This window comes from Gloeophyllum trabeum, assembly GCF_000344685.1.
Source record: "Gloeophyllum trabeum ATCC 11539 unplaced genomic scaffold GLOTRscaffold_00008, whole genome shotgun sequence".
In the NCBI taxonomy this organism is placed as follows: Eukaryota; Fungi; Basidiomycota; class Agaricomycetes; order Gloeophyllales; family Gloeophyllaceae; genus Gloeophyllum; species Gloeophyllum trabeum.
In genome coordinates this window covers 737,873-765,437 of record NW_006920417.1, presented here as the reverse complement: position 1 = coordinate 765,437, position 27,565 = coordinate 737,873, and the positions used below count along the sequence as shown (strand labels likewise).

The 27,565-nt window shown below is 54.3% G+C and overlaps 12 protein-coding genes across 12 annotated transcripts; 4 read left to right on the top strand and 8 right to left on the bottom strand.

Annotated features, from left to right (window-relative positions):
* Positions 1-547: 547 nt before the first annotated feature.
* GLOTRDRAFT_111366 (uncharacterized protein) lies at positions 548-1,299 on the bottom strand. Its single transcript, XM_007868738.1, has one exon. The coding sequence runs from the start codon at positions 1,233-1,235 to the stop codon at positions 702-704; it is 534 nt and encodes a 177-aa protein (XP_007866929.1). The 5' UTR covers positions 1,236-1,299; the 3' UTR covers positions 548-701.
* Positions 1,300-1,446: 147 nt separating this feature from the next.
* GLOTRDRAFT_111365 (uncharacterized protein) lies at positions 1,447-2,330 on the top strand. The gene has a single exon (XM_007868737.1). The coding sequence runs from the start codon at positions 1,495-1,497 to the stop codon at positions 2,131-2,133; it is 639 nt and encodes a 212-aa protein (XP_007866928.1). The 5' UTR covers positions 1,447-1,494; the 3' UTR covers positions 2,134-2,330.
* Positions 2,331-2,898: 568 nt separating this feature from the next.
* On the bottom strand, positions 2,899-4,636 carry GLOTRDRAFT_61884 (uncharacterized protein; the record flags this gene model as incomplete). The annotated part of the gene is made up of 3 exons (XM_007868736.1): positions 3,449-4,636; positions 3,164-3,396; positions 2,899-3,037 (listed from the first exon to the last, which is right to left on the bottom strand). Coding segments are annotated over exons 1-3 (1,515 nt in total), but the record flags the coding sequence as incomplete, so codon positions are not given.
* A 975-nt stretch (positions 4,637-5,611) lies between these two features.
* GLOTRDRAFT_116489 (PQ-loop-domain-containing protein) lies at positions 5,612-6,886 on the bottom strand (the record flags this gene model as incomplete). Its single annotated transcript, XM_007868735.1, has 8 exons — positions 5,612-5,735; positions 5,798-5,829; positions 5,889-6,032; positions 6,088-6,111; positions 6,163-6,505; positions 6,561-6,723; positions 6,774-6,799; positions 6,857-6,886. 8 exons carry the CDS (start codon positions 6,884-6,886, stop codon positions 5,673-5,675), a joined length of 825 nt encoding a protein of 274 aa, XP_007866926.1. The 3' UTR covers positions 5,612-5,672.
* Positions 6,887-7,104: 218 nt separating this feature from the next.
* Positions 7,105-8,403, top strand: GLOTRDRAFT_42695 (uncharacterized protein; the record flags this gene model as incomplete). The annotated part of the gene is made up of 8 exons (XM_007868441.1): positions 7,105-7,267; positions 7,320-7,353; positions 7,403-7,451; positions 7,501-7,579; positions 7,633-7,817; positions 7,875-8,000; positions 8,052-8,114; positions 8,170-8,403. The coding sequence occupies 8 exons, from the start codon at positions 7,105-7,107 to the stop codon at positions 8,401-8,403; spliced, it is 933 nt and encodes a 310-aa protein (XP_007866632.1).
* A 420-nt stretch (positions 8,404-8,823) lies between these two features.
* Positions 8,824-10,105, bottom strand: GLOTRDRAFT_130007 (uncharacterized protein; the record flags this gene model as incomplete). Its single annotated transcript, XM_007868734.1, has 6 exons — positions 8,824-9,031; positions 9,093-9,198; positions 9,254-9,308; positions 9,368-9,490; positions 9,546-9,662; positions 9,716-10,105. 6 exons carry the CDS (start codon positions 10,103-10,105, stop codon positions 8,824-8,826), a joined length of 999 nt encoding a protein of 332 aa, XP_007866925.1.
* A 233-nt stretch (positions 10,106-10,338) lies between these two features.
* Positions 10,339-10,961, top strand: GLOTRDRAFT_130006 (ribosomal protein S12; the record flags this gene model as incomplete). Its single annotated transcript, XM_007868733.1, has 3 exons — positions 10,339-10,766; positions 10,819-10,892; positions 10,942-10,961. The coding sequence occupies 3 exons, from the start codon at positions 10,339-10,341 to the stop codon at positions 10,959-10,961; spliced, it is 522 nt and encodes a 173-aa protein (XP_007866924.1).
* Positions 10,962-11,130: 169 nt separating this feature from the next.
* On the bottom strand, positions 11,131-14,553 carry GLOTRDRAFT_43400 (uncharacterized protein; the record flags this gene model as incomplete). Its single annotated transcript, XM_007868482.1, has 7 exons — positions 11,131-11,617; positions 11,671-11,975; positions 12,027-12,584; positions 12,642-12,978; positions 13,030-13,280; positions 13,334-13,488; positions 13,542-14,553. 7 exons carry the CDS (start codon positions 14,551-14,553, stop codon positions 11,131-11,133), a joined length of 3,105 nt encoding a protein of 1,034 aa, XP_007866673.1.
* Positions 14,554-15,048: 495 nt separating this feature from the next.
* Positions 15,049-16,577, bottom strand: GLOTRDRAFT_130004 (alternative oxidase; the record flags this gene model as incomplete). Its single annotated transcript, XM_007868732.1, has 11 exons — positions 15,049-15,124; positions 15,190-15,396; positions 15,453-15,497; positions 15,553-15,628; positions 15,678-15,760; positions 15,812-15,876; positions 15,934-16,017; positions 16,078-16,192; positions 16,245-16,309; positions 16,360-16,473; positions 16,539-16,577. The coding sequence occupies 11 exons, from the start codon at positions 16,575-16,577 to the stop codon at positions 15,049-15,051; spliced, it is 969 nt and encodes a 322-aa protein (XP_007866923.1).
* A 1,229-nt stretch (positions 16,578-17,806) lies between these two features.
* On the top strand, positions 17,807-19,176 carry GLOTRDRAFT_130003 (NAD P-binding protein; the record flags this gene model as incomplete). Its single annotated transcript, XM_007868731.1, has 9 exons — positions 17,807-17,926; positions 17,985-18,142; positions 18,208-18,243; positions 18,302-18,375; positions 18,432-18,628; positions 18,682-18,757; positions 18,811-18,863; positions 18,917-19,003; positions 19,069-19,176. 9 exons carry the CDS (start codon positions 17,807-17,809, stop codon positions 19,174-19,176), a joined length of 909 nt encoding a protein of 302 aa, XP_007866922.1.
* Positions 19,177-19,374: 198 nt separating this feature from the next.
* Positions 19,375-21,705, bottom strand: GLOTRDRAFT_43151 (acyltransferase ChoActase/COT/CPT; the record flags this gene model as incomplete). The annotated part of the gene is made up of 9 exons (XM_007868469.1): positions 19,375-19,574; positions 19,639-19,876; positions 19,939-20,172; positions 20,231-20,493; positions 20,551-20,722; positions 20,773-20,863; positions 20,918-21,076; positions 21,143-21,205; positions 21,257-21,705. 9 exons carry the CDS (start codon positions 21,703-21,705, stop codon positions 19,375-19,377), a joined length of 1,869 nt encoding a protein of 622 aa, XP_007866660.1.
* A 416-nt stretch (positions 21,706-22,121) lies between these two features.
* GLOTRDRAFT_139183 (DUF862-domain-containing protein) lies at positions 22,122-24,731 on the bottom strand. The gene is made up of 8 exons (XM_007868730.1): positions 24,594-24,731; positions 24,456-24,534; positions 24,300-24,404; positions 24,231-24,243; positions 24,104-24,178; positions 23,432-24,049; positions 22,573-23,379; positions 22,122-22,515 (listed from the first exon to the last, which is right to left on the bottom strand). The coding sequence occupies exons 1-8, from the start codon at positions 24,686-24,688 to the stop codon at positions 22,313-22,315; spliced, it is 1,995 nt and encodes a 664-aa protein (XP_007866921.1). The 5' UTR covers positions 24,689-24,731; the 3' UTR covers positions 22,122-22,312.
* Between the last annotated feature and the right edge of the window lie 2,834 nt (positions 24,732-27,565).

Genomic DNA, 27,565 nt, shown 5'->3' with positions numbered 1-27,565 from the left:
GCCGCCTGTTGCCGCTGAGTGGCGCCGCCTGTTGCCGCCGGCGGCCCACTCAATATCGATTGAAAGCCATATATGACATATTGTTCACAGGCTGAAGTGGATTCTGATGCGTGAATCTGGTAAATTATATCACAAGTACCCATATGCTGAGCCATATTTGGAATACTGTGTTGCGTACACTCTCGTTATATACTTAAGTTATAACTCTCGGGTGGTAACCGTCCCCATATATGTTATATGTCATCACATATAACATGGAGAGAAAGGTTGCCTACGGGCAGATATATTCCCCTTAACGGCAGCTAATGTCATATTTGATATTCCTTACTGTCTATTGCTGGACTAAACAATCTCAAAATGAGTATTACATATTGCTTTGGCTGTATATTACTTCTTACGGTTTGACATTCACGACCGGGTTCAGGTCAGCATCATATATTGAGTTGTCCGATGTGCGAGAGTCCACAGGGATGTCGCCGACGCTAGGGTTAGGGCCCCATACATGTACATATTTGTAAGCGACGTTTGTGGTAAGTCAGTCACAATGGCCACAGGTTGCATCAGCTCAACTATCATCTCATGTGTGCCTGCTCATAGACAAACACTACCCTGCTCTAGACCACAACGGATAGACAACTATACGCTACCATTAATTCTCATTCCTGAGGCGGGAGCATAATCGACATGGCTACAGTAACACACTACATCCGCTCCTCGTACTCGCCCTCGCAGCGCGACCGCTTCTTGCGCGAGACCGGGCAGGCCGTCTCTTCGTCCTCTCGCTCGCCGTCTCCTGCCCCGGTAGCGCGGCCCCGCGAGCGCGAGGAGGATCTGGAGGAGGCCTGGCGCAGAGAGCCTACCTTCGGCGCGCGGAGGCGGGCACCAAAATTTGTCAGAGCGCGGGTGAGGCACGACGAGTCTGGGAACATCATAGGCGGAGCCGATTGGTTGTTCGATGAGGGTGATTCGAAGGGGAAAGGGAAGGCCCGGGAAGGCGCGGAGGATGGGAAGGAAAAGGTGGCGGGATGGTATAGGGCGTTGGTGGCTTCACGGGAGGAGAGGGCTGCTGAGCTCGATAGGCTGGAGAGGGGCAAGGAGGGCAGCGATGACGATGCAAAGAGTGATGCCCCGGGGCTGGGGTCGAGGCAGCAGCAGCAGGAGTGGGGGGATGCGGGTTCTGCCATGCAAGTGAACTCTACCCCAAGTGCGACCCCAAGCGCATCCTCAAGTTCCATGCTTCCATCCAAATTACGCCCCCGACCGCAATTTCAAACAATAACCCAGCTCGGTCCAGCGGCCCGCCGCTCTCCCACAAACAACTGGTTCACTACCCGACCTCTCGCTCCGACCCCGCCCCCCTCGCGGACAGCGTCCACCCTGGCGGACCTGCTCGCACGCGACCCGCCGCCCGACAAGAAATCTGGTGACGGGAAGGCGAAAGAATACAAGCCACCGGTGTTTCTCCATCTCGGCCCGGAGAATGTAGGGTGGCGGATGCTGGAGAAGGGCGGGTGGAGGGAAGGAGAGGGGTTGGGTGTGAATGTTAGGAGAGTAAGGAGGGATGGGAAAGAAGCTGGGAAGGAGAAGGAGAAACAAAAGGAGGCGACCGTGAAGGAAGAGGAATTGGAGGTGATTGATGTGGACGAGGTTGTGAGCAGCGAGGGGCAGAAGGAGGCAGAGATCATTGATTTAACTGGCGACGCTGACGGATCACAGACCGAAGAGGAAGATGGGTTCGATGAGTTCACGGGCCCAGTGGGACGAAACACAGCGCTCGATCGGGCGGAGGACTCGGACGCTACCCTGTCCGACTCGGAATCCGCTGAGGAGGAATACGAGCAAGACGAAGAGTTCGAGCCCGACCCGACGCGCACCACCCTCTTGACACCGCTTCCCACCGTCCTGAAGGCAGATAAACTGGGCATTGGGTTGCACCACCGACGCGTGCGGCGAAAGAAGGCGAAGAAGGTGACGCACACGCGCGAGAGCGAGGCGATGCGGGAGCACATTCGGCGGGGAGAAGAGATGCGGCGCAAGCAAAAGGAGGTCGGACGTGGACGCAGGGGCTTCGAGAGGATGAGACGAAGGGAAGAGGACGAGCGGCGCAGGCTGATCAGTTATTTGAATAGCTGACCTTCAGGGAGTGGACGGGACGCACCAGTGAGTGGGGTACTACTTTCATGTGTATTCATTATCGCGAAGCACACAGACAGTACGAACGGGGTAGCTTTGTATCTATATTTTTCTCGATACTGACACCCGACTCATGGTCATTGAGTAGCACAATGGCCCGCAAGGGCAAGGCGGCAAGCTGGAATATACTTCATATGTATCCATATTATGTGGATGATGGTTGACTCTACTCGTAACTTGAAGAACAAGCAGCAAGGGGATACCTGATGACAAGCGACCTCTACCTGCCTCTAGATTGCCTGCAGCTAATCTGATTGGAGACTCGGAAGGCAGGTGTGATCTTGTATGAGGCATGAAACTGAACGAATTGCAAAAGGACCGTACGTGCTCTCGTCGCTTTTACATGTTGTGTGCCGTTGCGAACACAGGCGTTATACTCCTCCGAACACCGCCCACAAGCGATAGTCCCCGAGCAACCTCAACTGGACCCAGACGTTCGTGGAAGAATGCAAATGATGCAATGATAGTTATGCGCGAGAGATGGATGATACGGTAGAAATACACTGGTAGTACAATACTTGATGAAACCTTCCAAGATGAATAAACTATGGGGACAAAATCAGAGACATCTATGATCCAATTAGCAACGCTGAAAGCAGAGAGGAAAGCAAAGTTGAGAAAGCACAAGTATCATAGCAATGAAAGATACCGTCCCGACGGAACAACGGACATCCTGAACCAACCAACGTCAACTCACCGCTCAGCCCACGTACTTTCCCCTCTAGCAGCGTCACTCTTCACTTCGGGTATATAGACTCGCAACCACTGCACCATCTCCTTCGTAATCTGATGACACCGACTCAAGTCGATGCTCTTCAGTCTCCTAGGCCACCGGTGGGTGACACTCGCAATAGCGCCAACACCAGAGGCTGCGCCTCGTAAGGCAACAACACCTGCTCTCGACGAAGACAGCTGAGCTTGCGATGAAGCGGACACCGCCGACAAGGGAGGACCGGCGAGTTGAAATGACCCAGAAGCCGATATCGAAACGGGAGGTAGTTGGATACAGGCCGACGATGGAGAGGAAGATGAAGATGGACATGGCGAAACATGCTGACGAGGGAACGCGCGAGACTGAGGCGGCAAGCGAGAATCGACGAACGTGCGAACTGAGTCCCAGTCAATACCAGAGCATCCTGCCAACTCAAGCTTCTCGAGCTTTGGACAGATCCAAGTTTGAGCAGACGCTGGGGTCGATAAACCCTGTTCGATTCGCGTTAGTCTGACAAGAAGGGTGAAGAAAATGAGGACTGACTTTGAGGAGATTGGGTGAGACATCGTCAGCGTCCACCAGGTCCAGCGTCGTCAAAGCCGTTAACCGCTTGAGAAACATCATCAGTTTCAGTTCACCGAAGAAGCTGGCCTCGATCCGTAGATGCCGCAGAGGTAAGGACGTCAGCGATTGTCGCATCAAGTACTTCAGCAACGGCGTCACGTCGTCAAGGTATGCCAATTCAAGTCGCTCGAGAGAGGGGAAAACAAGTTGACTCAAAATCGCCTGGGTGCGCAAGATACCAGAGTAGTAGAAAGACATCTTGGACAGCTTGGGAAGATGAATCATCCCGCGCTGTGGATGAGTAGCTGCAAAGGTGTCGTCAGCATACTCTCCAGGCGGATCTTCCCAAGCGGAACCGGGTTCAGGTTCGACATCGGACATGTTCCTGAGTGAGAATTCCTCAAGCTTGGGACACGCCCGGAGGATATCCATGACTTGAGCTACCGAGGGCGCAAAGTCTTCCCAGTATCCTGCTAGTTTCAACACCCGTAATCCACTAACCAGGCACCGATCCCACCCGAAGTTGAAAGACGTGAAGGAAACGGAACGTAGCTGAGGCAGCTGCTCGTTGAAAAGGGGCAACGGCGGAATGGAATAGTGATCGTCTTGCATCGAATTTGACACCTGTATGGACAGGGCTTGCAGGAGAGGCGCAGGGTCTCTGCATCGCTGAAGTGCTGCATGCGCTTGAGGCCTATTCGATACGATCAACGAGAATGATCGCCACCGGTAGATGCTCGGCCGCAGTACGTCCATCGCATGGACAACATTCTGCGTTATATGACCCGTAGATTCCAGCCGCGGATTGAAGTCTAGGGTGATATCCAGGGGCGCCAACTTCGATCGCACCAGCTTGAGCTTCGCCCTCTCGATAGACTTCTGGCTACGCAGGACCAACCTCGCCCACAACGCCGGCGTGTTCAGAGCTACCTCCGCCCAGTGTCTACACACCAGCATAATAGCGGAGACGCTCAATGAATCTTCCTCCGGCATGTCGAGAACACCCACAACAAATATGGACGCCAGAAGCTCGCTGGGTAAGCGCTGGATGGGCGATTGGAGACGTACGGCTTGTTCCAGTCGCGATTCCAGCATATCTCGGGCACTCATGAGATTCGCCATCTTATGCTCCAGCGTCTGGATAGCTTCCCGAAGATGGGGTATCGACTCGGGGTTCAAGTTTCCCAACCCATCCTTCCCCCTCTTTCTCTCCCCTATATGCGTAGAGCCAGTATGCCGTCCTTGGAATGCAGTGCAAACGTCTGGCGGTATCTTTCCGCGCCGGGAGGTGGATGGAACATGGGGGACAGGGCCACTGTGCGCTGCCGTTGTCTGCACCGACTGATACCGTGTCCGAGAGATCCTCGATGGCTGGGCGTTCCATGAATCGTCAGGCGTCGTATAATCGGGCACCAGGTAGACGGATGAGAGCGACATAGTCAGTGCAAGGATAGAAGTGTTGAGCGAGAACTTGTGTGTCAAGGGAGGATCTTTGTGACCTTAAATTGTCAGGGTCCTTGTTTCACGTTTGACATGACAATGACCTACGCGTTTGTGGGTCCGGAAGAAAGACACCTCAGTCCTGAAAGCTGCTCGATACTGTGGCGCCTTGTCTGAAGTGAGAGGGGTCTTGACTGGGTACAAGGCACAGCTGCAACATACCTCCTGTTCACGCAGACATGTTCCCCGTCACTGTCGGAAGGCGAGGGCGCAAAGACCGCCTCGAGAAGAAGAAGACAAGGCGCATTTTAAGCAAAGTCAAGATGGTGAGCAGATAGAGGCGCCCTCAGAATACCTGCCGAATTTCGATCGTGACAAGCACGAGGCCGGGGCATGCTTTCGTTCGGGCAGGTGAAGACGGTCGAAATTGCCTGAAGTTGACGGAAACGTGGGATGGCGGGTGTGCATCTGCAGGCACGAGGAGCGCAACGAGGCTGCAGCTTATACACGAGGGCAAGGGACTCGTTTGTACCAGAGCCGTTCCCAAGTCTGCCTTCCGCAAGCGGACCTTCAGCCGGCTCTGCACGCCATTTACGACCTCTTATCGCCCGCTTTACAAAGACGCACTACCATCAGACTCGATCGTCTACGATAGAGTTTGTAGTGTAACCGATTATACGGTGGTAATCTACGACAGCAGTTACCTAACAATACACGTACTTCCTGTATTAAAGCTGCCTGTACTCCGCTCAGTACATGTACTTCATGAGAGCGGTTGCGTGTTGCCCCGCTCCACAGAGCGGTAGTAGAAGAACTGGCAGAGGACCTGCAGCAGGCGGAAAGACCGGTCAGATACCAGCCAGCACCGAGAAACTTCTGGGTACTCACGAAAACGTCCAGGAAAATGGTCAAGACGCTTCCTGGCAAACACCGGTTATTTATCAACGGGTCTAAGATGTAAGAATAGCGTAGTACGCACCGGCCAACCAGGACGCGTTTTTCAGTAGATACTTCGGAGCCATAGACGCCGCACAGATGGACAGCGCATACGTTGTGTTCCCCGTGATCGAAAATACGAACAGAAAGGGCGACAGGCCTTCACACCTTGTCTTGAAATTTTTGACTATTGGCCCGTCAGTATTTTACGAAATCCCGAGAAGCTCTGACGAGCCACTCACAGATCTGGGGAATGCGGGCACCAACTTCGAGGCCGAGTTGAGGATAGTGGAATAATGATGTAACATCGAACTTACTATACAAAGCTGCACTTATCCAACCTAAGACCTGGCTCCGCCATTCAAGGTGATCATCTGGACTGTTCGGACTTCCTTCTGCCTTGCCAATATAGCCGCTGATCCACCAACCGAGCACACCGGCTGCGAAAACGAAGAGCAAGGCTCCTCCGAACTTGACAAACTCCCGCCTTACTGAAAATTCTTCTCTGGAACTCTCCCTACTATCAGATAACAAAGGGGTCTCCTCCCCGACAGTGGTGATATCGGGCGCGACGTCAGATACCATACTCGGGCCCTCGCGCTTGCTGGTCCATCTGTAATAGTATATCTGGACCAGCAAGATAACGTCACACAACGTATACTTGCAGAGCGAACACCTTCAACAATCGTCATGAAAAATACACTTTGAGGCTTACGTATACCGCGAGGATGATGACAGTAGGCAGCAGGCCAGCCATAACCGCACCGCCTAGATTGCACAAATCGCCCAGCAGCCATATAGAGACAAAGGCTACGCTCAATCCCTCTCCGGATTTTAATCGGAAGTTTTCAATAATCTGCGGAGAGTATACAACGACCCTTAAATGAATGAGCTTCTGTGTGTACCGCTAAACCTAAAGCGTGCTCACCAGCAGGCGATAGACACCCAGCCTAACTATTTGGTAGAAATGAATTGAGCTCTATTGCCATTGCGGATCTTGCAGGAACATACGATGCTACTCAGATCTCCGTGGGCAGTCATATGCACGACGATCATTAGAATGCGTTCAGATATGAAGCAGAAGCAAGCAAGATACAGATGACTTCTGCAAAAGCCACAGGGGAGATGGACGCAGGAATGCCGGCGGCAACACCCGAAAGCATTTGCTCATCGACTCGCGGCACCGGCACGAGCTCGCGCGTCCTGCAAGCACTTGCTGAGGCTCTCGTCACTGGAACGATCGACCGCGAGCCACCACCATGAACGGTCAGGAAGCCTTCAGGCGCCTTGCTCGACAAGTTCAAAATGCGGGCAGACAGGGCGGCGGTCTCCCGGGTGGAGGCAGAGGACTGTTCACGGGAACCGGCTTGCTAGTCGCGGTCGTTGGCGGAGGCTTCTTGATTAATGAGGGCCTGTTCAACGGTTCGTTCACAGTCCTGTAGTACTTCAGGAACACTAAATTTTTACACATTAGTTGACGGTGGTCACCGTGCCATCAAGTATACTCGGTGAAGCCCTACAATCTAGGATCCTCGTGTCCCTCTAAATTGTGTTCAGGTTGCACGGAGTCACTGAGGATGTTTACTCGGAAGGAACACATATCAGAGTGAGTGTCAAATACTCTGCACTTCGACAAGCCTTTCTCAGTTGCGTAGATCCCATGGTTCGAGACCCCCATCATCTACGACATCCGTGCAAAGCCACGGAATATCGCCAGTCTTACGGGCACTAAAGGTTCTTTCGCTCCCCACTACCGCCATATTCGCAGAGTAACCCTCAGGGCTTAGATCTTCAGATGGTCAACATCACCTGCCGTGTGCTCTCCCGGCCGAACCCCCACGAATTGCCCGCAGTCTACCGGGAACTGGGACTCGACTACGACGAGCGGGTGCTCCCCTCAATAGTGAACGAAGTGCTGAAGAGCGTTGTCGCGCAGTTCAATGCCAGCCAGCTTATTACGCAGCGTGAGCAGGTAAGCCATCGTGCCACTGCAGCCGAGTGTCGCCGGCTTCATATCAGATCAATTTAGGTGTCGCGCCTTGTCCGTGAAGAGCTGACGAGGCGGGGACTGAAATTCCATATCATGCTGGACGACGTGTCAATAACACACGTCGCGTTCTCACCGGAGTTCACGCACGCCGTCGAAGCCAAGCAGGTAGGCTCATTGAACTGAGGTCGTTGGTCGGCTCCGGCTCATGTCCGACAGGTTGCGCAACAAACAGCGCTCCGTGCCGCCTTCTTGGTCGATCAAGCCGTGCAGGAGAAGGCGGTGAGTACTCTTGTCGCCTGGCTGCCAGCATGAAATATCTGATATCCACTAATAGTCTATCATCGTGAGAGCCGAGGGTGAAGCGCAGTCGGCACAGTTGATCGGAGAAGCTGTACGCAATAACAAGGGTTTCCTCGAGCTCCGGAAACTGGAAGCTGCGCGTGACATCGCTGACGTCTTAGCGGCCTCGGGAAACAAGGTTATGCTTGACTCTCAGAGCCTACTTCTCAACGGTATGCACTGGCCGGTAACACCCGTAGCTGGGGCTGATGCAACGATTGCATTTTAGTGGTGGGTGACGATGTCAACCTGACGAAGACGAAAAAGTAAACTACGGTACTGCGATGCTGCACCGGTATCAGGCAAGCTTGTCGTCTCTAAGGTGGGCTCCGGTTGTTGGACGGCTCGTTCGTGCTATGCTCCTTGCCTCTGTTTATCTGGCACCTTGTATCATAGGTTCTCATCGATATACGGCGCGGACTAACATGTACCGCCCTCAGTTTTAATTTATAATTTGCACCACTCAAGTCGTACCATAGGTGGACGCAAGCACGCCGGGACAGTAAAGCATAGTCCCAGTCCAGCTGACGATATCGATGATATATAGCAAGGGACAAAATAGACCATTATACTTTATGCACGAAGATAATAAAAGCTCGATCTTGCGTACACATATAAGGTAGATAGAATCACTCGCTCGGCGGACCTGTCACTCGACGACCTCGTCTGCATCACTATCCTGCTCCCTCCTAGCTTCTCGCCGCGCGGCGGCTTGCGCTCGCCTTGCAAGGTCCTTGTCTTCTTCCAAATCATCGAGGGTTAATTGTTGTTTGCAGCCAGCGGCAGGGCAGGTCTTTGGGCCGCGCTTGAGGTAGTCCCTGATTGCCTCTGCAGAGAATGAATGGTGGCAGTGTTTCCTGGCAAAGCTTCGAATCAGGGCTGGCGCGGACGCGAGGAAATGTAAGGCATAACACATACGACGTGAGAGGGTTCACGAGGATGGTCAGCGTCAGAGGACATTTGTAGTCCTGTGTCATCCCCCCGATTTCGATTTCGTCGTCGTCATCGCTGTCGTCGCCGTCCTCTTGAGGAGGAATGAGATCAACAGTATGTACGACACAGTGCGCAGGCTGTCATACCTTTAGGTAGGAAGTCGTTGATAGGTGGCATAGCTTGTCCAGGTTGTTGGACTTCCTGTGGCATCAACCAGCACTCAGTTCAAGGCATGCATTAAATAGGCGAAGGGAACGAACAAATATTCGTTGCCTGAAGTCGACATATGCCTGATGCTTTCCATACTTCTGCCGCGAAGTCTTGGCCTTGTACTCGTCGATATTCGCTGCCAGATTCTCTTCATAACGGCTCATGACATCGTCCTGTACCCAGATTTTCGTCCGTGTCTGGGACGTCTCTAGGAAGTGTTGTACGCACGATCTTTTCACCTTGGATGACTAGTTGGTGTAGCTCGTCTAGCGTCTTTTCGTAGCATCCCATCTCGCTTTCAAGATCAATGAGGTCTCTCATGGTACTCTCTAGCTCTATTAAGGACTCATAATCAAGAATTAACTACCGTGCAGAAACCATGCTTCGGGACAGCTCACCTTGCTACCCTCGTCACCGTCCACGGCCTCAGCCATGGACGGGGCCAGCTCTTTGAGAGCATTAAAAGCCGACGAGTTCAAGGTTTTGGCCATCGTAGCCCAGTCAGAAGCCAGTCCACCCAGCTTCGTCCCCTCCTTCACGTCAAGGGGCTGATCCTTGAAATTCGTAACGTCTATTCGCCCTTCGACTTGCTCATCTTTCTCGTCATCACTCTCATCCACCTTAATCCTCGCTGACTTGACTTCCTTCTTCACGACCTTGGAAGACCGACGCGCAGGCCTCTCCTCTTCCTCAATGTCTTCCTGAGCATCCGCTCCTTGGTCTTCCGCTACAGGTTCTTCCACGGGCTCTCTACGGGAGCGCCGACGACTAGTACCGGCCGCAGGCATGCTGGATGGTTTCGAGAGAATGACAACGGTGGTGTAGGACCCTTATCGCTCGTGTCGGGCGGGAATAACGGCAGGGACAGGACGCGGGTCACGCGAATAGGGGAGAAAGGCTTGCCAAAACGCGTCCCTCATATGGCTCAGCTTAGGGCCGGTCTATTCGTGATTGCGGCGTTTGCCGATTTCAGCTCATTGCCTCAAATCGTCAAGCTTGAGGCAAACACTTGGTCACCGTGATGTTCGCGGCTTTACGGGCATGCTCGAGGACGGCTAGGCCGCTACTGGGCGCGGCGGCGAGCTCATCTTGTCTCAGAACGTCGACCCTCTCGTCGACGCTGCGGGCAATATCCGCGGCTCGATCCTTTCATGTCTCGTCACCGGCCTTGGTAACGCTCAACCAAGCTATGCGACGTAAACCCCGTCAGAAGAAAAAGGCTGTGAAGTCGCCTCTGCTGGAAGGAAACCCGCAGCGCAAGGGCGTCGTGTCGCAAGTAATCATTGCGAAGCCGAAAAAGCCCAACTCAGCGAAGCGCAAAGTTGCTCGTGTCAAGTTGTCTACGGGCAAGACGGTGCAGGCTTATATCATGGGAGAGGGCCATAATCTACAGGAGCATAGTGTTGTTCTTGTGAGAGGAGGGCGTGCGCAGGATCTTCCCGGTGTCCGGTGCGAGAGCCGTAACTATATTACCTGGCCTTCTTTGTTGACGAAACCACAGTTACAAGATTGTCCGAGGTAGCCTCGACTTCGGCGGTGTGGTTGGCAGAGCTACGGCTCGGAGTAAATACGGAGGTGAGTGTCATAAAGAACTGCACGGTCGTATCGCTGAGCCCGCCTGCAGCCAAGAAACCCAAGTCATAGTCTGCTTACGATTCCCTGTGCATTGTATCATACATTCTACCTATTCCCGTTTCCACATCCCATTACCATGCACGGTATGCATCAGCGAGCGTAAAGTATACAACAACAAAGCTCAAGCCCGATTAGTATTATAAGGCGTATACTTATGAGGTATAAGCCGACAAGTCCTTTACGTCGTCGGTACCAGCTCCCCCTCATCCCTAAGCTTATTCTCCCTGTCCCTATTAGTCCTGAGTGTCTTTTCAATCTCGCAATTCAGCGCCCAGCACCAGATATCTCGCTCCATCCTGCTCCTCGCCCTAAACACCTCCATCTTACGCTTCTTAGACAGCTTGGGTATCTTCTTACTCGCGCCTGCCTTGCTCTGCCCCCTTTCTTCGTCAACAGAGCCTACCGGGTATGGATGATACCAGACCATGAATATTGTATCCTCCTCAAGGTCCTCGGTCTCCAGCCCATCGGGGTATTTCCTGGGTATCGGTGGTGCATCCGGATTGTACTGACTCTCTGGTAGCACCTTTGCTGCAAAGTAGCCAGAGCAAACGTATGCATCCACGAGGCTGATCGTCCGCTTCGTTCGCCGATGGTACATAGATGCTTTGGGGGTGATGTGATACTGAATTAGGTGACCTGACACGAGGAACAACTGCACGTATCTGCAGCCTCAAATATCACGTCAATCTTTGGCAAGAAAACAAGCCGAACTCACTTGTACCGCCCTCTGAGACCTTTCCTCACGTACAGCTTACCACCCTTCAGTATAGGTCTGCACTTATCCAGCACACACCAGTTGAAAATGTTGCTGAGGTCCGGAAGCGAAGCCTCCGGATCTGGTGGGAGCGTGTGCATGGTATGACCGTCCCGGAATATCCGAGGTGTTGGTCTCGCGCGCCCGGTTCCCAGCTGCACCACATTCATTTCTTCCCTTGCGTCGATGCGGTGACGGTGCTTCCAGTACCTCACCAGTGCTCGGAGACGGTCGATCCATTCCAGGGCTATGCGCCGTGAGTGGGCCTGACACTTGGGTCTAAGCACGAAGCAGAGCGTATAAGACTGTTTGATCACCTCGAAGCGGAAGATGTGCCCGTTCTTCAAGACGAGTTCGAACGAGCGCTTCATGCGTAGTTTAGGCTTGTCGTCACTCTTACCAAGTTCCTCGTCTCCGCCCTCATCGTCTGCATCACTGTCCATCCTCTCCACCTCCTCTTGCAAACCACGCTCATCCACAGCGAAGACGTGTGCATCGAAGTGCTCCTCGGTGTGGCGGACAGCAGGTTGGAACGCCCTCCGAATGACGAGAATATTTCGCATGTCCGTCATACCCTGTGCCTCCATGATTTGATGCATGCCCCTCCTGATTTCAAAATCACGCAATGTTGTCTTATTGTCTGCTAGTGGCAAACCAGGAGGGGACGGCGGGTGCGGGCTGTTCGCACTTAATGCGAAGAGGTACCCATTATGAGTCGTCAGGTATACCGCTTGCTTCCCTGGCGTATTGGCTCTGACCCGATCCAAGTATCCTTCGATAGCGGGGGGTTCCGTCAGGTGGGTGCCGTCTCTGAGGTGAAGATGAGTCGGATAATGCCTTGCTAGTCGTATTTCAAGGTGTGCAGGTTTACCGCCCTAGCACGTATTATCTCTCCACACACAGCCAGCAGGTAGAAATCTATAATTACGCACTTGAATCAGAGCAAGTCCGCAGATGACCTCCCAAGGCCTCCGCTCTTCGTCATCATCCGTATGCCGCCATACCCAGTCGAGCTTCGTGTCCATACGCCAGGCAAGCTCCAGATGCGCGCTGCCCTCGCTCAACGGCTTCTCAACAAGATATTCCCAGTCTTTCACGCTCTTGAGCGTCTTTCGGCACAGAGCAATGATGTTCTCTCGGCTGAACATGACGTATCCTCTGCCCTCCGGGTCACTCTCCTCGAACCCTGGGATGGCGATACGCACTCTAGTATCGAGCGCAGGTGAACTGATGTCCAGGTGAGTTGGCAACTGGCCGCCTAGCCGTCTCCTGGACAGAATGAGCCACACGGATAGAAAGTAGACAATGCATTACATTTACCAGAGGTTCCATATCCAGTCCGTCGCCCTGCTGCGGCTCTTCATTTTAAAGATAAAGATGTTGATACCTCGTTTTGCCCGGTGAAACAGTTTCCGCCGTTTCGAGTCACTGCGCACAGGCGTCGGCGGGCACGTGAGGCAGAATGACATGTCCACGAAGGAGTACAGGTACAGCTTCGTCCGCGGCGAGTTGAAGGGCACGAGGAACGAGAAGTGCTTATGGCCCGTCGCCCATTCCTTGAGAGGGAGGTGCTAGTAATAGGCTCAGACGCTGGGCTATCTATACACTGAGGAACATTGCATACGTAGTCTTCGTACAGCTCTAAACGATCCTTGCGCCAGGCGACGAGGAATTCGCCCATGTCCTCGTAGTCGTAACGCCCGCTGCGATTCTGGTACTCGTCGAAGTTGGGCCCGAGGGATTCTTCCTCCGAATACGACACCCTCACGATCATTCGATCTGCCCGCAGCAGTGAGTTGTGTGTGGAATGGGAGGATACTAGATGGGCATACCTCTCATAACCTCGTCGCCCCACTCCGCATCAGTAAATGACGAAGGAGCCTTGGTAGCACCGGCACTAGTCGTATCAATGGAGCTCCCAGTGCGAGCGAGCACCTCTCTCGGGGACGCAGGGTCCTCGTCGACTTCCTCGCAGTAATGAACGGTCTTACCCTTCTTATTGGCGAAATACGAGCCCTCCGGGGTCCGTACATTGCCAAGCTGGCCGTCACTGATCGCATTCACGCGGCTCGCCGACTTCAGTGCTGGTCGTCGAGGAGCCTCTGTGTGTGCTCTGCTTGACGCATCCTGTCTGGCGGTAACTTCAGGAGTGAGTAAGGGGGTCGTGCTGGAAGATGTGCTAAGCGGCCGCGGAAGCTCGTCGCCTTCGGGGATCGTAGGCTGCAAATGCCCAGGGCTGGCAAGAGGTGTCGCTGCCTGAGAAGAGGATAACGAGGAACGTATCTGCGACGGCGCCGTGACGAACGTCTCCACCTTAGTTGAGGATGCAGCCGTGAACTGCCTGGACTTCGGCGCCTTGGACTGCGTCGAGCCCGTAGGCGCAGGGCTGGCCGGACGCTCGTCTTGGAGTAGGTTGACGCCGAGAAAGTTCCCAATTTCGAAGCTGCTGCCCACCCAGCGGTGGTTGGTCGCGGGCTCCGTCGCGCGGCGCCTCCACACTTTCCCCCAGTCGCTCTCCTTCCAGCGGTCGAGGATCTCCTCCACTCGCCCCCGCTCCTCCTCCTCGTCCCAGTCGACGCTGCTGTCCTCATCGCGGTGGAGGAATGTGCGGAACGCGTGGTCGCGGATGAATCCATTGACGTCGTCCGTGTCGCTGGATTTACTCCGGCTGAACCACCGCCTTCTCTTCTGGCGCACGAGGGCTTCTGTTTCAGAGAGGAATTTCTCCGGCATGGGCCCTATGAATACGCGGGCATGCTTGTGGAGGTCGTTGCGTTTCGTCACGTCCAGCGATGAGCCTGAATTGACTGCCCTCGGGGGAAGTCCATTAGACGGAGACGCCATCTGTTCAATGTTCCTCGGAGAGCAAACAAAAAGCAGCAAGTTTCATCGACACACTCAGTGGTGTCAGTATCGAGACATTATACCCCAGCACGCTGGTCGACGCAGTCCACCCGGTGGACACAGATGATGGACGACGTCCAAGTACCCATTTGCCGCCGGCATCCGTCTATTTCAGGACCAGGGGTTCTAAATTCGGCACCTAGATGTCCAGCTTGGATGGCTTTCCTTTACCGTTCCTCACAGATGAATATTTGTCAGGGAGGAGAGTACACTCAGCGACGTCCGTGCGTGCATATCTATCCTCAAACAGAGTTACCACTTCCTGAGATGCTCTACATATGATATTATCAAAGGTACAAGGCTACAGAGGTCTGAGGTGAGTGGGGATTATAGAAGACTAACGAGAATTATACAACCAAGATAAAGATATCCAATACACCATGAACGGAGGAATAAACACGGAAGGGATATAGTATCACCGGGTACCACGCCAAATCACTGCGTCACTCGCTGCTCATTGAGCATTTTCTGCGACTCCTCAACGTACCGCGCCGCCTCCTCCCTTTCAAATCTACCCACCAGCCGACAGTCAGCACACGTTCTCCCATGAAATCCATGCGCGGAACTGATACTCACGCGACCTTGCGCCCCTTGACGTGCATGTCCGGCTCGCGCAGCGCAAACGGGTTCGTGTCCTCCTTGACATTCAGGTTCGCGAGGCTGTGGTTGACGAAGCGGTGTGTCGTCTCGTCGGAGCGCACCGCGTAGAGCACGTCGAGCAGCTTCGCGTCCGGCCCCAGGCGCCAGTAGTCCTTGGCGATCTCGGGCGCTGCCACGTTCTCCCTGCGCATGTGAGCGTGAGTGTCAGCTGTGGGGACCGGCGACGAGAGGGGACGTACCAGGCTGGGAGGCGGCCTGCCTCGATTTCTTCGATGCATCGCGTGCTATGGAACGGAATCAACCCCGTATCCTGTTGCAAAGGGTAGTGAATGTGCTTACTAGGTTATGACTGCCTCTTCCTCAAGGTAGCCAACGAAGCGATGGCACATTTTTGGAGACACAAGGTAAGAAAGGACTTCGGAGGAATTAGGGTCTGTGTATGCTGATGAGTCGCCCGTACTTACAGAACATGTTGTAATAAACGCCTTGAGCGCCCAGCACCAAGGCTCGGAAGAGGGCAGAGGGGTTCCGTAGAGTCATGAAGGTCCTATGGCTGACTCAGTGACAACAGAACGATCAAGAATGCGGAGACACTCACATGAGATGCATGCGCTCATTTTCGGCTTCCTCCAGCAGGGTGTGTATCCAGCCCGAGTCTCGTTTCTAACATAGCGGAGGTAAGGATCAACAGCATCGCTGGGTTATCAAGCAATTGCTTACCATGAGACGGAGACTGCGTAAATGTCTTACTGTTGCAGCTACCATACCAGGTACACCCGCTATGGCTTCCAGGAAAAGTATCCTCTGCACCATCAGGGCAACTATCAGCACAAGCGTGGAATCCGAAACGCTTCAGGCACGTACGTTGAGCCACTGGTGCTCATTCATAACGTACCCCTTCTTCCGAAGCTCTTCGAGAGTAGCATTAGCAGGCACGTGGTCGGGGTGCTTGTAACCTGACACAAGGTCGAATAGCCGCCTGTTCACAATGTTATATGCGAAGGCCATATTCGACAGATCATATCACTGACCTCGTATATTTTACGAGTGCATATGCGACCTTGTCCGAGAATGTCTTGGCTTCCTTATGAACAATCTATACCGGATATCTGAACAACCGCACGCAGACGCATTTTGATAGCGTACCTCAACGGACCTCAATTCTTCAGGACTGTAGACTGGGTGAAAGAGCACCCAGTCACCCTTTACTTTGTGGCCACCGACAGGCTGCGATGGGTCGACGACGGATCCCGAGGACTCCTGCGCAAGGTCACCTACGAAGAGTCATTGACCCCGTGATAAAGTGAGGATGACTAGTGGCTTACGTCGATGGAATCCCTCCGTCCCTTTGCCGGATTCTTCATGCGTCTTTTTGGTGGACAAGGAATTACAGGCGCGAGGGCTGGAGACAAAAGTGCGTCGAGCGGAGGCAGCGAGGACGGGGGTAAAAGCGACTCGGCTAGCCCTTGGCAGAGCAGATACAGCTACGACTGATAGCATAAATCGAGAAGTATATTGAATAGGATGTTGACTTGGAAGTGAAGGGCGCTCACCAGGAATCCTTATAACCATACCTGCTCTTCCGTGCGCTCCCGAAATCCGAATGTTGTGTTCCGGGACAGACCGCGCAGTTTAGTCACGCTACCGGCTGGCCAAACCTCAGCCAATGGCGCCACGCTCAGCCGCATTTATATCCCTGTCAATCGTAGCGTCCCCCACTCTCGATGAAGCGGCTATGGACGGTCATGCTGGGTGATCTGTTCATGCTGAGATTAGGCCAGCGTCCGGGGCCAGTCCATGCTTTCGGGAGAAGCACCGACGGTATGCGTGGCTGTGTAGAGGCTGTGTAAATGGCAGTCTTCCGGCATTTGTCCTAAATTAGCCGCAACGCCATTGGCCACGAGTGTTTCCGAGTCCGGGCGAATTCGTATTCGCTCGTATGTCTCGGAGCGTTTCTTTCTCAGCCAATCGTGTGCGACCGGCGCGGTGCTATCCCCCGCATTTGCATTGAAGCGTAGCTTCGTCAGTTGTATCGCACATCGACTCTCAAGTTCAGTTCTTATTCTCTGCCAATCGGGGTGTGGCAGAGAACGAGCACAAAGTGAAAAGCAATGGGAACCTCTCATTGGAGAACTTGAAATAGCCCCTGTTGAAAATACCGCCAGGGAGTGCTCCCCATGCAAGATAACACCGATTCTTGGGGAATCGGAACGATTTGCTACAGACCGACGCAATGTCCTCCTCGTGACGGGTGACCTCCCGAAATCCGGGGTATCCGGCCTGGAAAGGTCATCGCATGCGCGTTAATGCGGCACCGCCCTGGCAGTGACTTGACCTAGAGGCCTACGCAATTACTCCCCGCTACCCAGCGGGCGTTACTTATGATACATGCTTCATCTACTGAATCCTGGGTTTCTAGCCTCGCCTGCGCAAGGCGATGCTCGACACTGATGGTTGGAAATCAGAACGCCAGCCTACGCGCGTCAGCCCGGCAGCGCTAAACCCATTCCTGCCGTAATGCATAAAAGTCGGTAGGTCGAAATGTGCGAGATATCGGACCCCTCTCCCACTGGCATAGTAAGCCCTGCTGCATATGATTGACAACGTTTTCCCTCCCAAGGCAAAATGGGGCGTTGACGACATCCCCGACTTGACGGGAAAGGTGATGATTGTGACCGGCAGCAACACCGGCATAGGCAAGGAGACTGTTAAGGTTGGCCTTCTCCAACTTCTTCCCTCTGTACCAGTCTGACGGCCGCTATGATACTCAGGCGCTCTTGAATCACAACGCAAAGGTGTATATGGCGTGCCGCTCAAAGACCAAGGCAGAGGCGGCCATCGCGCAGCTGAAGGAGGAAACGGGTAAAGCAGCCATCTATATACACCTCGACTTGATGGATCTCCGGTCAATCAAAGTAACAGCGGAGGAGTACCTTCGGCAAGTATCGCTCAAATAATGTTTTAACCCCTTTGCTAAAGTGCACACTGTCCCAGACTCGAAAGCCGCCTCGATGTCTTATTCAACAACGCGTGAGTGCCGCTCGCCAATCCGTATGTATGTGCACCTGACGAATGCACAACGCGAAAGAGGGATAATGTTCCCTCCCATCGACGACCTTACGAAGGATGGCTACGACGCGCAGTTCGGGACCAACGTCATAGGTGTGCCTCCTCGTCTGGTTCCGCAGCCCATCCTCACCTCCCATCCCGACGCGTAGGCCATTTCTTCCTCACGAAGCTCCTCCTCCCCGTCCTGCTCGCCACCGCCCAGACATCACCGGAGCACACCGCGCGTGTGATCAACACGTCCTCCTTCGGCCACACGGGCGTGTCCAAGCTCGACTTCGACACGATGAGAGACGGGCCTGCGAGGCGGAAGCTCGGGCGGTACCAGCTCTACTCCCAGAGCAAATTCGTGAGTGCATGAGAGTACCTTGACCTCCGTCCACGCCTGCTGACCGAGCACAGGGCAACATCGTGTTTTCGAACGAGCTCGCGCGCCGGTACGGGAAGGACGGGATCGTCTCTGTCTCCCTCCACCCTGGTGAGTCCCTCGGAGCCCTCTCCAGCTGTCCTAGGAGATAACGCCGCGCCTAGGCATGCTGAAGACCGATTTGGCAAACAACGCCAGCTTCTTCAAAGCCATGGTCGTAAGCCCTCCGCTTTCCCGCGTATGCTTTCGAGCTGGGTAACATTTCCACAGGGCTGGACGCTATACCCAGCGCCCATGGGCGCACTCACCCAGCTTTACGCAGGGACGACGCCAGACGCCGCGGCGCTGAACGGGAAGGTCAGTTTATCATAGCAAGCCCCTCGCAGGCGACAGCTCATCGTCTGACCTTCTTCGTGAACTAGTATCTCAAACCCTGGGCCCGCATCGGCAAGGCGAGGAAAGAGACAGACGATCCAGAGACGGCGCGCCGGCTTTGGGAGTGGCTGGAGGAGCAAGTGAAAGACGTATGAGACGACTAGTAACATGCATACGAGACATCACTCTTGCGCTTGTACGTATAGCGAACGATGCAACATATACCTTTCTATGATGTTCTGTCTCGCGAGACGCGGCCACTGGTATAGACACACCAAGCCTATCGCATTCAGCGGCGTCATGAGAATCCATTTCCTATCACCTCCGCATAGGAGACGGTATGCAAAGGAACATTACAGTTTGCTTCTGGCAGGATCCCCCGCATTTTTCTTCTCCGCGGCAGCTGCAGCACGCTCCATCATCGCCCTCGTCTCAGTCGCAGCCTCCGCCAAGTAATGCTTCAGCTCCGCAGTCCGACGTTTCAGACTCGTAATTGTCCACCGAATATAATTATCGCCGATAGCATACGACAGACCGTAGCCGTCAGGAACGACTGCAACAACATACGATAAATTAGCACTTGAAAAGAAACATAGTGACTGAACGGCTGTACGCACCTTCTCCGTATCCCCATCCATCAATGAACGGTGACGATAGCTGCGAAGTCGAGAGTTCCCAGTGGCTCGTCCTCGAAAAGGCCTCATCCTTGTATATCTCAGGCAGAGGCTCCCCTTCCTTCAGGCACTTCTTCAACCCGAAGAGATGGCGATCGACGCCCTGGCCGTCGGCAGCCCAGGCGGCGTACTGCAGGTGACGGGACACGGCTTTCCTGAAGAGCGCCGCGCGATTCTCGTCCTATGACCCAAGCATAAGCTCGGGCATGCAAGACGCTCACCACGTCAGCGAGTGCTACTTACCGTCTCGTGGGGGTTCAGCATCGCCTCCGCCCAGGCCTTGCTCTCGTTGCTGGCGCTCCGGATGACCTCAGTCCGGCCGAGCTGGTATTTACGAGTCTGGCAACTCTCGTAGCAGACCCCCGGCCTTCCGAACATCTTGTGGAAGGCCAGCTGCTTCACGAGCTGCGCCCAGGCGTCGGGCGATGCCTTGAACTTCTTGATGTACTCTTTGCCGTACCCTTCGTAGTGAAGGACCTGCCATGAGGTATTAACAATTCCCTGGTAGATTCAGACTCAGGCATCCGTTACTCACGTGCAAGTCGTGTTTGGAGACTAGGTCGTCGAAGTTCTTCTCCGCCTGCTGGATATAGCCCTTCACCTTGTCGTTCAAGTCGAACTTCAACTCCTTGGGTTCTGGCAGATCCTTCCCGGTATTGGGCTCTCTAGCCGGACCGAGGTCGACTTTGCCAGCGGCCAAAGAGGCGAGGATGAACTCATTCAACCGTAAAGTAGGTGTGCCGTCCATGCATGAGTGTTCGCCCAGGAACCCGGATTTGCCGTTTTGGAAGACAATGACTGGATTCCTTTGTGATAAGCCAGGAACAGACACATACCCAAGGCAACTGGACGTACACTGGTGTTTGTCGTACCACCGATTCCTGCCGTCCCCGACCCAGCACTCCCACGACTTATCCTCCCGAGTGACTGGCATGGCGTCGTCGAGGCAGACGATCGTCATCGCCGACTCGATGCGCGAGAGCGTCTCGGCGTTAATTGGTGACGCAGCGAGCAGAGCTTCACGAGCCTAAACGTAGCAGTGAGACTATGACTACTACGCATTGAGACACCACACACATCTGCCCAGTTATCCCTGTTTTCGCTCGTCAATGCTCCCACAGGGATAGCTTTGTCTTCGCCCGCCTTCAGGATGACACGGTCGATCTGACTGACGGACAAATGCGCTCAGTCACGTTTATACGCAGCGAACGGGCAGACTTACGCTTCCAATTCTGCAGCAGTGAGTTCCCGCCCTTCGGAAGTCGTGAGAGCGACCTCATAGAACTTGTTCTGCCGCACAAAGACAACATGATTGTGTTCTTTGGGATCGAACTTGCGGGCGGTATCTGATGGCTTGGCGGGGTAGCGGCAGGAATGGAACCTAGATAGTAGGATATCCTTAAGTATTTACAGCGGACGCATCGCAGCTGGCCGGAGGAGGACTCACATCCATCGGTAGGAGTCCATGCTCAGAGGCATGCCCTTCACGGTCTCTGGTTGTAGCTGCTGTCTTCACGGACCAGGTTACACTCAGATTTCACACAGGCATGACAGGACGTACGTTTCCACCATTTCACGGAAGGGCAGCATGGCTTTGATGAGAGTAGCAGCTCGCCGTGCTTGGTCCCGTATCCGGGGGTCATCCAGATGGACGTAGAAGTAGCTCACATAGACCACAACAGGATCGCGATATCCCATGTACGCCGCATCGTTCCACCAGTCGATGATCCAGTTCTTCACAGACGGATCGGCTGCACGAGCTTCCAGACGGCGCTGCAGCTCCGCGACATGCGCAGACTCGAGGAAATCCTTCACGGCGGCCTGCGTCTTCGCAAATTTCGCATCATCGAAATGGGGCCGCACAGTCTCGAGGTACTTGTGTGCGGTGGATGAAATGGTGGGGACAGGTAGGCGGGGCAGAGAGGCTTCGTAGCGCAGCATGGGGCCCTTGGACGGGTCCGCGGTGTAACCGGGGGGCGCATCCGACTTTGCAGGCGCAGACGATTTCATTGAGCGTGGTTTGGACATGTTCACTGCTACACGCTATACGCCTGCTAAGTGGGAGGCCTCAGATGAAACTGGCATTACTTACGGGGACTCGGACGGGACGCGTACTAACCCTCTTCGACAAACCGAGCATGCCAGAATGCGGCGATAGTCAGGGAGCGCTGGTACAAGTCCTTCGGCGTTGGTAGAGGACTCCGCTGGGAATAGATGGACGGAGTCCCGCGAGCGAACGTCGACGGCGAGGACGATGGAATTCTTAGCATAATCCCAAGTTAGCCTCAGCTTATAGCTGCATCGGCTATCCGGTTCTCCCTCACCCTCGTGATACCTTTCCTCACCGGCTAGTGCCGGCTTGGGAGGGGGGGGGAGCTTCAGCCTTCAGGTATTCTATAGTGGTCTCACCGCTTCATACATTTGCATTCCCTCGGCATCCAGTGGATAAGTTAATGCGAATATATTACACTACAAAAAGGTTGTGGAGGCGAGAGCATCCTACACCGATAGATATACCGCTAGTGAAAACCCTGATGACACGAGACGTGGGCGAAGAGGGCCAAGGCGGAACTGTGCAGCACTGAATGCTGGCGCCCCTCTATCCGCACAGACGAGATCATGGGCAGAGCTTCTCAGCAACTTCAGTGATCAATTGCCTGATGTCCTTCTTCGTGACCCCATTCTCACCGCATCCGCCCTTCTCTAGCTTGCCCTTCAGCGTCGACGACGCTTGCACGACCTCCAGTAACGGCCCTAGGTGCTCCTCATACAGAGGCGAGAGTCGCAGGAGGAAAGCAAGACATGCCGTCAGACGGTGCACTGCATGGTTTGTGGTAAGGATGACCATCAGAGTGGAACAATCAGGCTTGAACTCACAAACTTCCTCGCTCTGCGTCTCTCGGCCGATCGCCTCCACGACTGCGCTTACCATTTCCACCTCCCAGTCCCCATCACCGCCGTCCGCGTCGATGCTCCCCCCACTCCGCACTCTCTCAACCCTCAGTTTCTGCAAGTACGCAGCCACGTTAAACGCAAGACTGGCAGCGGCCGTCCGCACGGCAACTTCATCGTGCAGCAACGTCCGCACGAGAAAAGACGTCAGCTGCTCCCGCAATGTGCTGTCCTGAGTAAGCAGCCGCCGGGCAAGTGAAGGAGTGGCAAAGGCATTCGAGAGCATACGCAACACAACCAGAAGGTAATTTCGAGCCTTGGGATCGTCGGCTGTTAACGCAGCCTTGGAGAGGAGCGTCACAACGGGATCACAAGATCCCGCGGGAACGTTGTTAGCAGCTGCTGCCCATCCGCCGACCACTTCATCCAACAGGGCCAGTCTCCACAGGTCTGCGACAGGGAACAGCTCCGCCGGGAGGAGTGCCTCGGCCAGGACGCCGGTTATCTCGGCCCACTTATTCAACAAGATTGTAGTTGCAGGAACAGCGGGTGTTGCCTTCTTCTGAGCTTCTGGAGTGGAGGGGAAGCGTGCTTTCAGGTAAGGCAGGATAACTTTCGTAAAGGCGGCCTGGACGTGGTCCTTGCTTGGAGCGGAAGGCCACGTCTGGCTGGCTTCGATGAAACCGTTCAGCTTATTCAGCACGTTGTCGAAGGCAGGGACCTGCTGAAATAGAATTGGATTGAGGGAAAGAGACTCTACTGCCGGTAATGAGAGTGACTGGTGGGGGTGCGCTAGACAATGGTTGGTCAACCAGGATCATTAACGATCAAGTGACCGACTTACGAGGAAAGGCTTGATAGAGGAGCAGGTCTACTTGAGTGCGGAGTTCGGGACCATCAGCGCCCTTCATCTCATGTATCTTCTTCCCATCGAGAAAGAAGATGAATGTCGGGGTCACCCTCACTCCATACTCAGACGCAACTTGCGAGCTCATTCCCGTCCCTAGATCAATCTTAGCAAATGCCACTTGTCCCGGGCTCCGACCCTGCGTCTTGTTCCTGGCAATTTCCTCAAAGATGGGCTCAATCATCCTACACGGGCCGCAAGTAGCGGAGGTGAAGAACGCAGTGACTGCTCTGTGAGACTTCAGCGTGGAGTGCCAGGAAGCGGGGTTAGTAACCATATGGATGGGGGCCGCGACGGTCTGTGTGGAGGGTGTGCTAGTGCCGGATGGGGACGGAGTAGGGAGCTGCTGACCACCAGCTGCTTGTGCGGCAACCGCTTGCAGTAATGAAGCCGCAAGTTGCGGGTTGGGTGAAGCAGCCGCCGCATTTGCAGCCGATTGAGCGATACCGGCTGGGGGTGTCGGAGTAGCACCAGGGACGGGACGGCGGTACATGTTGTCGATGGTGGGACGCAGTGCAGCGCCAAAAGGTGTAGAGAGGAAGTCGGAAGGTAGGTCTAGAAGTACGTCGCTAGTGAGCAAGCAGAGGAAGCCTGCGATATGGGACTCACCTTTGATCCAGGAAGGTATCGACCCTCCAGTGAGGAATCCTACAACGTCGTTTGTGAAGGAGTTGCAATTGAAATCTTTGGGAGAGTTAATCCATTATGAATGTAGAACTCTCACGGAGTGACATACCTAGTAGGTGATACTGCAAGGAGGGTCATTCGAACCTTCGCGCGAAGGGACTAGGGATAGAATGCGTACCTTGTCCGCTGTATAATGCTCACGCATCTCTGACAAATACTCCTCAAACGTAGCCTCATCTATTGCTGTCTCGCCCATATCTACGACTTGCAACGGTCGCCCGTGCTAGAGGAACGTCATGTCCAGTCCATCCTGCCATTCGAACGACGGACTTACATGGGATTTCCCTGGTTCTGTTATACTTATTCCCTGTCCATAGAATATTTCTTTGCCATACACCACCACTGAGGTGTGCCTACGCTCAGGACTACGTCAGTATCTCTGCTTCAAAATGACCGCAACCGTCCTACGCACCAGATCCCGTCTATTTGTCTGCCGGTCAACTGGCGCGAAAGTTGCTTTGCCAGTCCATTACTGAGATCGTACACGTATAGTTCGACTTTGGTCATCTATAGCGAGGTCTAGAAGGGCGTTTTGGAATGGTTGTGTGAGGGTCCTTTGTAGCGCCATGATGAAGACGCGTCGCGGTACAAAAGAGGAGAGGCAGTTCGGCTCCTTTCCACGACCATCGAGAAAACGTCCCTCGACGACGCGCAACCTCCCCAGCCGCTGCCACTTCCGCAGCCCTCGCGTGCCAATTCCAAAGGTTCTTGTTTACCTGAGACTGACTGATGGGAGGTGGCTCCTTGTTTTGCCCAGCATAATGGCCAGTCAACATGGATCGATCTCGGCACGAAGTTGCGTCTCGATGTCGATGTCTGCAGAGACGCTTTTCTGTGGCTTTTGAATTTTGAGTCCCTTGGATGCTGCCAGGTATTCTCTCTACCAAGGCTCTACTAGATCTGTGCGCGATGCCATCTGTCTCCTCGCTGGCTGCAAACTTAATGGCCACTGGGCGTCCTTGGTCGTCTTCAAAATCTGCGAATGACGCTCGAGTCTTTCGGTTTCAATCGCTGCGTTGGTGCTTCTAGTCAGCCAACTACCCGCCATAAATAGCTGGGCGTATCTTGCTTCGTCCTTCATCTGCACTTGGTTCGTCTACACCAGACAACTTTCACATTCATTTCTGCGGCCATATGCGTCCGACTAGCACCCTCGCCGTACCGACCCAAAAGGCTTGCAATATACCCACCGCGCCTGGGTTCTCTGTAGATCGCCGTACTCCTCTGCTGCCGAAGACTTCTGTACCCTCCAGGCCCCCTTTGCGTGACGTACGTAACGCGCAGCGTGTTCACCTTGCACGTAGAGACCCGGGGGCAAACGTTCGGCTGCAGCCGTCCGGCCGTCCCAAGGAGTCAACTACGTTATCATGTCCCCACACTTCAAGGGCGGAGGTCGCGTTTGTTCGCTGCGTGCCGACGCCGATGTCCATTCCCGTCCCCACTTCCGCCACACCAGCACCCAGTAGTCTCCTCCGTGTTGCGAGATCTTCACACCCAAGCACTTCTTCTGGGGCCGGCCTGCCTACCCGCAAGTTTGTTCGTGAAACCGCCCATATCACACACGCAAGGACTCAGGCTTGTCACGGTCCTATATCGACTCCACCTACCGCCATAACGTCGTCGCCGATATATGGTCGGAAGCAAGTATCATCGGATTGGAGTCTCTCAGGCCTGAAACTAGAGTCCCTAGCACCACCGAAGCAAGGGTTCTGTAACGCTTCGGATCGTCTGGCAGAGTCCTGCGTCTTGTTGCATGATGCGTTCCAACGCGATCTAGAAGATGTACACTCCGATGACGAGGCACTCGATAGCCTGTTCCTGAGTACAGTACGGTCGAATCTTTCGGGCGTCTCTTGCCTCCCTGGGATGCCTCTAATCAAGCATGCTCCTGCTGCTTGCCCTATAATCCGCCAAACGCTTCCTCAACCTGAAGGTTCTGTCGCTGATGCCACTCGGATGTCTCGTTTCTCTATTCCCGCTTTCGGCGCGATCGAGGAGGAGGACGAACCCGAAGGATTATGGTATTACTTCCTCAGCAAAGATTCTATCACAGAGTTCAATACGGCCCCTACCTCGCAGTCGATAAGCTCGGTCGCGCCTACTTTGGCCAGTCCTGACTTGGTGGCGAGGCTTGCTTCTGAACTTTGGGAGATCAGTTCCGATGAAGGCGAAGACGAGACTGACGGCGGAGAAGAGGCGCCCCCAACTGTTGTTCGCCCTCTTCCCTCTACGAGACCTACTTCGATTGCTGTCCCTGGTTCCTACAAGCCGATAGGAGTTCTAGCACCTAATAACAAGCCCAAGGCCGAGAGAAGTTCTCTGTACGTGGATCGAGGTCCTTCGTCTCGCGATACCAAGAGGTCGTCTACGAAACAAGATGTTATGACGTCGTTCACGCGGCTAGCAGATGCAGTGAAGACAAAGTCCGTGCCCTCCCCTTCTCGGCATGCCACACAGAAGAAAGTCGAGATGTTGCGAGAAACAACCAAGGCGTCACCGAAGATCGCTATGCGCAGTATGCGGCATCTGTCCCACATATCCGTGTCAAGAATTCCTGGGTATCGCCAGTACAAAGCGACGGGGCCTAGCCCCAGCATAGGACGGAAGGAGCGAAACCCAAGTCAGCATGCGCCGAGGAACCGATCCATGGCCGCTCCTCGTCTGAAGGCCGGCTTACGATCTCCTTCAGGATACAACCCGACTATTAAGAGGTATTGCCAAGGTCCTGCGAACGAGCATCCTATCGTTCCTAGGAGGCGCCCGCCGGTGCACAAGGGAGCTCAGCCGGCGAAGTCGAGCACTAGTTGTCCTCTGGTCTATTCTGCCCCGAGTCGCGGCATCATGATGATGACGCCTGTGCTAGCGGTCCCACATCCATCCTTGTGGATGATGCAGTCGTCGTGCGTCGACCCCAAGAAGCGCAGGAGGAATGGTGCGTTGCTAGGAAATCGCGAGGTCCGTCTTTGAGTGCTTTTGACGGGTACTTTATCTACACTTGATGTATTCTCTAGTATTTGCAGTATACATATTTCTCGTACGTGGTGTTGTTCACACGTTCACTGACACGTCGCCCTTTTCCACACTGTTGAGTGCTGCGACGACTGGTCGATATCTGCGCAAAACCACATCCTGGCCGATTTCCTACTTGCCTGGCGGAAGGCATTCTCCCGAACTGGCATCTTCCCTTCCCTTGCCACGGCTGATCTCGTGCGGAATCACCGGTCATCGTGACCTCACAGCCAGCGCGCACGTCGTCTTTGTTTCTCCCCGGGACACGTATCCGTGGCTGTTGGTACCTCTGACTCTGAGTGCCGCTATTCCAGGGATCTCCTAGTGGTAGTCGGTACTGTCGTCCTCCCGGGCTTCCTCTAGGAACATTTCCAG

Coding starts and splice junctions, on each gene's coding strand:
- GLOTRDRAFT_111365 (XM_007868737.1), top strand. CDS start 1,495: ATGCTGGAGAAGGGCGGGTGGAGGGAAGGAGAGGGGTTGGGTGTGAAT.
- GLOTRDRAFT_139183 (XM_007868730.1), bottom strand. CDS start 24,688: ATGACCAAAGTCGAACTATACGTGTACGATCTCAGTAATGGACTGGCA. Junction 24,405..24,455: donor CAGAACCAGGGAAATCCCAT/GTAAGTCCGTCG, acceptor ACGTTCCTCTAG/CACGGGCGACCGTTGCAAGT. Junction 22,516..22,572: donor GACGCAGAGCGAGGAAGTTT/GTGAGTTCAAGC, acceptor CAAACCATGCAG/TGCACCGTCTGACGGCATGT.
- GLOTRDRAFT_111366 (XM_007868738.1), bottom strand. CDS start 1,235: ATGGAACTTGAGGATGCGCTTGGGGTCGCACTTGGGGTAGAGTTCACT.